The sequence below is a fragment of the Brachyhypopomus gauderio genome, unplaced genomic scaffold (assembly GCF_052324685.1).
Source record: "Brachyhypopomus gauderio isolate BG-103 unplaced genomic scaffold, BGAUD_0.2 sc65, whole genome shotgun sequence".
Lineage (NCBI taxonomy): Eukaryota > Metazoa > Chordata > Actinopteri > Gymnotiformes > Hypopomidae > Brachyhypopomus > Brachyhypopomus gauderio.
This window is the reverse complement of record NW_027506886.1, coordinates 1,506,778-1,514,610: the sequence shown is the minus strand read 5'-3', so window position 1 is coordinate 1,514,610 and position 7,833 is coordinate 1,506,778. Positions and strand designations below refer to the sequence as shown.

The 7,833-nt window shown below is 46.1% G+C and overlaps 1 protein-coding gene across 1 annotated transcript; it reads left to right on the top strand.

The window, feature by feature from the left end:
* LOC143490322 (uncharacterized) lies at positions 1–7,300 on the top strand. Its single transcript, XM_076988987.1, has 8 exons — positions 1–327; positions 624–1,737; positions 3,752–3,886; positions 4,017–4,191; positions 4,502–4,600; positions 5,202–5,293; positions 5,511–5,651; positions 6,143–7,300. The coding sequence occupies exons 1-8, from the start codon at positions 161–163 to the stop codon at positions 6,371–6,373; spliced, it is 2,154 nt and encodes a 717-aa protein (XP_076845102.1). The 5' UTR covers positions 1–160; the 3' UTR covers positions 6,374–7,300.
* Positions 7,301–7,833: the final 533 nt, after the last annotated feature.

Below are 7,833 nucleotides of genomic sequence, written 5' to 3'. Positions count from 1 at the left end.
TCTGTTATGCCAAGACAAGAAGAGGAAGATGGTCGCCTGAGTATATTCACGAAATGGAGACATATTTTACAAAGTAATAACGACCAAAAAACAACAATTAAAGCTTAGTTGGTTAAACTGCATAAATAACTTTAAGTCCTTTCGCGTAGCATAGTATCTCATGACATCCCTGGAGCACATGAAAAAGGACTGTTTGGCGTCTGGGACCCTGTCATCGACCTCTTTAAAAGGCACTCTAAATAAAATCCACAGCAGAAAACACAAAGCTCGAGCAAGGTTTTTAGCAAACGGACAAGAGGAGACGGAGGGAGAATGTGATATTTGCAGGTAAACGAATTAACTTTCACTTTTAAGCAAAACGTACACTATTTAGTTCAGCTGTTGTGTAAAGCATCTCAAAAGTACCTCTGTTGATCATTTTTATCATTTCAACTCATGTTAGGGCTTTCTCACATCTACGGAAATTGATGAATGATTCTAAATGTAGCCTATGTGTGTTTTGGCTGTATTTTATGTGGCATTAGCAAAGTCATGTGTCATTTGTACATAGTGATTCAATGTTGTCTGTGAAGCCTGATTTCACTGCTGTGATCTGACATGTCTGCTGTTACCTCCCTTCACAGTCTCTCTCTTCCTGGATGTGGTCGTAGCAACCGCACGGTTCGCAGGATCCTGGTCGCCTGCGTGGTCTCCTTGCTGGCTCTGTTTGGCGCTGTGTCCACGGACTTCGGCTCCGGTCTGTCTCAGTGGCGGGCCGCTCAAAGCAGCCTGAGCCTGTTTGTCTCGTGCAGGACTCGTGCTGCGCTCCGACTCACTGCCGAGCTCCAGACGGCCAGAAACGTGTGTCGGGCGAGAGGGAGTGGTGGTGCTGAGGTCAAGGCGGTCTCGAGCTGCTCGTCTGACGTCCTGTCTCTGGTCAACGGCCACTGCCCAGGGGCAGACACGGACGGCCTGGGGAGGCCGTGTGGCCCAGAAGTCTCAGAGTTTTGTGGGCGGCTCTCGTCTGACTTTTCGAAGTTTGTTAATGTGACATGGAGAGATGAGCTTGCAGGTGGCAATGGGACCCCCATTTTCACTCTTGCAATCAGAAAGATATTTGAGTCGTCAGGTGTCAGAGACGTGGACATTGGGTTTCTGAAGCACAGTCCGGACTGGGCAGATGCGCTCGCCCTGAAACTTCTCCTTGCATTCCAGGAGCTGAACTACCAGTGGATGTTGGGTGAGGGTGGACCAGACTTCCAGCATGAATGGTCACAAACAGTGGCCACTCTAATGATCCTCCAGAATGTGTCCGAGAGCTTCCAAATCTGCTGGATGGAGAACGCTGATCTCCACCCGACCATCCCAAGAGACTTCCGCTCCCTCCTCTTCCTCCACGGGTCTGGTTCCTCTCCAAAGGGACCCTCCACACTCGTTGTGTCTCTGGCCAGCGTGCGGCACTGCTTCCTGGCCAAGGCCACGGCCGCCCTCGCCCTGAGGTCGCGGGACATCTCCTCAGGGCTCAGCCTGAAGGTCTGCCTGCTCACCATCACCTGCATCATCTACCCTGTCGTGCTGCTCTCCTTCAAGCAGATGACCGAGTGGATCCAGGGCTATGCACACAACCTCCGGGAGAAGACGGAAGACCTGAAGACCCAGAGGCACCTGGCTGAAGACCTCCTCCACCAGATGCTGCCCAAGTCTGTGGCCAGGCAACTCCGCAAAAAACAACATGTAGAGGCTGAGAGCTACGAGAGTGTAAGAGCTCTCCTGGAAAGTAACAACGTAGTGTTTACTACTGCAAACCTCTAGTGCAAAGTATAGTGTGAACATCATGGAGCAATAAACTGAATTAGATTGTAGAATAATTAGATGGTATGGGTTTCAACTAGTTTTACTGGGTTAACAAATCAAATCGAGGTTCGCAAAACAAGCCCATATTCATTAGACACGTTGGCAAGATTGCAGTATACAGAAGGAACACATCCTCCCATTTTGTTTGGTGTTTTTGTTGCAGTAATTGCCTGTAATTATGGTATTCCATATTCATTAGGAGATAAAACAGCTTATGAGGGACACGGGCAAATTGCGTGTCTCTCATGGAGGAGTGATTTTGAACCGCATGCTCATGGCAGGTCTGGTTTACTCTTTGCTACGCCATTAATGGTATTCACTTTTTCACTATTTTGCTCAGTAATGCAAATATAGTTTATGAACTATAGGGTGACACTCATAGGGCTGGACATTGTATTTTCAGCTTGTGTATTGTGGACTTTGGCAGGAACAGAGAGTCAGAGAGATGAGAGCTTTAATTTGAGTTAAATGATGTCACTGGAGTGGCAGACAGTCAGAATCTAAAGCAATATGAATGAGCTTTTATCTTGTACTTAAATTTGGAGAGAAGGTTGGTATGACTGGTGCATTTAATTATGCATTTTCAATGAATTATTTTATCGTCTGCATTAGGGTTGCAACGGTATGAGATTTTCACGGTATGATAACCGTCTCAGAAAATACCGCGGTATCACGGTTATCACGGTATCACAGTTAGTTTGTATATTATTAAAAGATACACTGACCCTTAAAGAAATTACAAGTTTTTTTGTTCAATTAACTATTTATTGTAGAAACCTGGAACTATTGTAGCTATACAAAAAGTCTCCTTTAAAAAAAAAAAAAAAAGCTGTAAACATGTTTATATAAATACTGCAAAATTAGAGAAACCTAAATCATGTATTTCAGTACAATTATTTAAGTTTAAATTATTTAGTATCTGATAAACTCAGCCTGGGTCAGTGTCTGATCAACAACTGTTGTAAACGTCCGTTGTACTGCCAAGTTAGAATATAACCAGATACTGCAGAAAGAGAGGATTTATTTCTGACATGACCGTCACAATAGAGATTTCTATTTTAAGGCGTTCACACCGAGTCTGGTTTTAACATATGAAAAACAGACACGTTAGAATTTGAAAATGAACGCATGTAAATTAATGGCGTCTTTTACATCCAGTGAAAGCAAGGACCATAAAAAGCTAGAATTATACTTTCACTAGTGACCGTAGCGCGCGACTCGGCACAGTTCTTTTGTCTTACGTTAACAAATACGAGCCTCTTGTAATTCCCGGACGAAAAATGAGAGAACGTGAAGACGTTAAGATTGGTCGTTTTGAAAATAAACAACCATTAAATAATGTGATGAAAAAGCTAATCATTTCGAGTATATGTATAAATATTTAACTTAAGTGTTGGGAAATATTGAAACGGACCTTTAAAGTTACGTACAAGTGCTTTAATTCCACCTTATAAAGGTGTATGAACCCTGCAAACATGACTTTGTTCATTGCGCTGAGGCGCGGCGCGCATAGTGCACGACCTCGCGAATCGACAGCGCGCGAGACCCTCGCGCACGGGTGGAGCCAACGTCATTTTCGCCGCTGATTTTAGTTTAGCTTTTTTTTTTTTTTTTTTAACATTTGTTAAGTCTGATGCACTTTCTGTCATTCTCACCGCTGTGTGCTGAGTAGCTGAACCGGAGCGGAGTTGCGCATGCGCGGGTCAGTTTCTCCGCTGGCTTGCTTTTTACCGGTAATAAGCAGACGCACACGGTATGATAACCGTGCATTTTAATACCGTGGTATACCGTGAAACCGGTTACCGCTGCAACCCTAGTCTGCATCGTTACTGCATAGCCGTATGTTTATCTATGCGTGTGTATAGGTTGTATGTGGCAATTCCAGATCGTTCTTACTGATACACAGGCTTCTTTTCAGGTGACAATTTTCTTCTCTGACATTGTGGGTTTCACGGCTATATCTGCCACCTGTTCGCCACTGCAAGTGGTTGAGATGCTAAACAATCTCTACATGTGCTTTGACACGCGCATCGACTCCTACAACGTCTACAAGGTAACCTGCATGAACTCAAATGTAACGTTTCTCCAATCCCTGACAACCTGTCAATCCCTTGATTAAGCAAGCGGGTGGTTTCCGTTTCAAACAGTGGACGCCGCTTTCTGTCGGGGGGGGGGGGGGACAGGTGGAGACTATAGGTGACGCGTACATGGTGGTGAGTGGACTCCCAGAGCGAAACGGAGACAGGCACGCGGACGAGATCGCCAAGATGTCTCTGGATCTGGTGGCGGCTGTGAGACAGGTGTCCATACCCCACATGCAAAGCAAACGCCTTCAGCTCAGAGCGGGCATACACACAGGTTTGTGGGCCTTTGAGAAAGGAAGTCATGGCCTGTGAGTTTACATGTTTTGCCGTTGTTGAAATGCTTATGTAAGTAGCAGTATTTCAATAGCAGAAACGAATTACCTTTATGCAACAAATATAATATTATTTGATCCCTCTGTCATATCAAAGCAATATACATGTCTGATTTCATAGCATATAAGACGTACATAAAGAGTAATGTAAACTTACAAATATCTCAAGTAGTCTAGATTATACAGCATATTCATAATGTGTTTTTATGAGCATGTGGGTGGATGTTTGGTGGCTTTGTATTTGTGCCCCAGGCCCGTGTGTCGCTGGTATTGTGGGCTACAAGATGCCCCGGTACTGTCTGTTCGGAGACACGGTAAACACCGCCTCTCGGATGGAGTCCACCAGTCTGCGTATGTATACCACCTTTAACGTTTCCTTTTTGTACGTTTTAAATGTAGTAACAAAACAAAAACACAGACGCCCAAACAAATCCAACCAATGAAATGAAAGCACACCCCTTACAGAATAAGCAGCCCCTGGCTACATCTGCACCGTCTCGCCACGTGGTCTGGTAGTGGTCCGTCTTCGGTGGCACTGCTCTGATACGTAGGCTATCAAATGCTCGTCTCTTGACATCTCTATAGAGCAACTGGTGAATGCCTGGCGGTTATGAAACTTTATTCCTGGTTGCGTGTACTTGAACCCTGAAAGCACTGGGTCTGTGTTTGGGCCCGACGCTGCTGAGGCGTTCATGAATATTTTCAGTCACTACATCACCATAGAGACAGACAGCCGTTTCAGTCATGGCTGAATTGTTCCTCATTTGTTCTTAGTTCAGAACATCAAAGTGGTCTGATTCTCCCCTTGCATAACACCTTGTGCCATATTACAATCCTATCTAGAGCCAGTGTGATGTAAAGAATGAGACTAGTTTGACAGGTATGTAGTTACCGAAAGAATTTAAAAACGTGCCCTCGGCCTTGAAGGGTGGTATCCTGCCGTTTGTTACAGCTCAGAAGATCCATGCGAGTTCAGCAACGTACCTGGCGCTGATGAAGGACAATTCATACGAGCTCCAGCTGAGGGGAGAGATCGAGGTGAAGGTGAGAGTCGGGTCCGCTATATCAGGTGTTTTTGTACACTAGAGGGAGCCCCCCACCACGAACCTGCTCAGATGATTAAACTCAAGACCAAACAAACCATTTATGCTTTTTAGTGGTTAAACGAATGTTACCCTTGATTTTCTTAATACGAGTGTGATTAAATTAAGGCAATTCCATAACTATCTCTTCCTACTATTTTTCTCTCAATTATTTTCAGGGCAAAGGAAAAATGAACACCTATTGGTTGATCGGTCACAAAAACTACAGCGTCCAGAATGACAGTCTGGTGTGCCACTGGAACCCCAACCTCTGCAGGAAGAAGAAGACCCCCATAGGGAGCAACATCTCCGTGGGGAACGTGAGTAGGCCTGTGAGGGAACATCTGAGCACCTGGGCCGTCAAGTATGACACGTGCTACGGAAACTGCGTCTGAATCCAGGCCAGGCCACAGCGGGGCTCGTAAACACTAATGCCAGGCCTCACACACTGGGGATGAGTGAGATCAGATGTGTCAGTCGGATCAGACGAGTAGAGACGAGACCCAGTGAGGCAGGTCTGGGGCTCTTCAGCCTGGGCGTGAGAAAGAGAACGCACAGAATCCAGAGAGAGGGCATTCAAAGAGCAGGGTGGGCAAAGTTTCCATGACAACAATGGCAGGAGATGCAAAGTGTTCTGAAATACCGAGACAGGTGTGGTGTGCAGCTTTCTGGCACTTCACAAAATAGTTCCCTTTGACGTTAGAAAGGAAAAACAAAGTTAGCTGAACGTTAGCTTAGGCTAAGCAGCTGAAAGAGTCTACAGTACTCATGTCAGGGTGCTTGTCTTTTTCTCTGCATGTGGAACTTGCAGTCCAGCGCAACGGTGCCGAGCGGGAGCACCACGCCAGTCCCCGTGCCCGAGCCCCCGGCCACACCGGGGGTCTCCGAGAGCACTGTCTGCGTGGCGGCCCAGGTGGAGAACCAGGCCGGTGCCGACAGAACGCCGGGCCCCAAGGTCGGCTCCCTGCAGGGTGAGGAGGCCGGTCCTGGCTCACACGGCCCGGGAGAGTCTCTGCTGCCGGGTCTGGTGCCGCACTGCTAAACTGGTTGGACCTTTTAAAATAAAAAAAAGGCACATGGGGTTTTGATATCTGAACATGGAAGGGATCAAAGAGTCTCAGGTGTTCTGCTTGTAGTTATTATTACTGAAGATAAATGTCAGTTAGGCTTTTCAAAGGTCTCTCATGTTCCTGCACCATGTTGTCAGTTGTGTCAGCTTCTTAACTTGTGTTTAAAGACTTCTGGGTGACTGCAGGGAATTTCAGGAACTGTCATTCTGACTGGTTTATTCTCAATCCCTCAAGATCAGAAGCAGCAGGAGAAATATTCAAATATTATTATATTCCGACCTAAGGGCACCATTTTAAGGCCTTTCCCTGTATGAGCGTCCCTCAGGTACAAGATAATTGGGTCAAAAGTTTGATATTCATGATATTCAAAAATGTTTGATATTCATCGTTAGCTTGTTTTCTAGCCATGCCCCCATATCCACTATAACCAGTAGCACAGCAGCATCAATGCCAAGCACAAACGCTCACTCTCATTACTGCGTTTGTTCCTTGAATTACCACACCCACTGTTTCAAGCATCAGCCAGACTGCTGTGACTCATCTCAGAAAAATCTCTCCATCTTGTCTTGTGTAGTGAATCCTGTCCCAGGGAGCCCACACTCAGTCGTTCTGATAAACACGTGCGCCGCACTGGCTACGCACATCTGCCATCTGCTCTAAATGTAAATGCAGAGGACAGCAAAGTTTTTTTTTCTTGGAGTGCAGAGATCTAATTTTTAAAACCACTATACAACTTTATCAATTCTGGTTTGCTTCAGTGTTAGAATCATTTAGGTTTTATGCTGCCTGTCAGGTGATGTGATGCTGTTTCTCTGGAATGAACATTGTTTCTTCTCTCTGTGTTTATTTGTCCTGTTCTTTAATTTTTTTTTCTAAATTAAAAATCCTCCCAGTCTTTTCATGTTGCACGTGAGTGAATTAGCTCATCAAAATGGCCATTCATTATGCGTTTTGTTTTAAACCTTTCGGAACGATTATTAAATGCATAGACCCTAAGCTCCTGTAGCCGCCGTCTCCTGCGTTGCTCGCCCGTGCCGCCTCTGCCTCCGTCTACGCCGTCATACCCCCCCCCCCCCCCCCCCCCCCCCCCCCACCCCAGCTTCAAAGACCGCTAACCAAATGAGCTTCATTAGTGGAAGTGGAATGCAATTCTGTGGAGAAAGTCCCAGTCCTTATAACACGGGGGATTTGGGAAAGAGCCCAGTGCTAACGCACTGCAATAAGAGTGAGGGATAGGTCCAGGAGGAACCATTGTGCTCCTGTCAAATGAAGGCTGCTGATAATTGCTTGGCTCAAGCACACTCCACTCCTGATACGTCCAGACATCTGGGGTAAACCAAACACACCGAGTTGGGGGTGGGGGGGGGGGGAGGGGAGGCACATGCTGGATTTCTATTACCATGGTTTCAACACACCGCCCAATTCTTTAAGA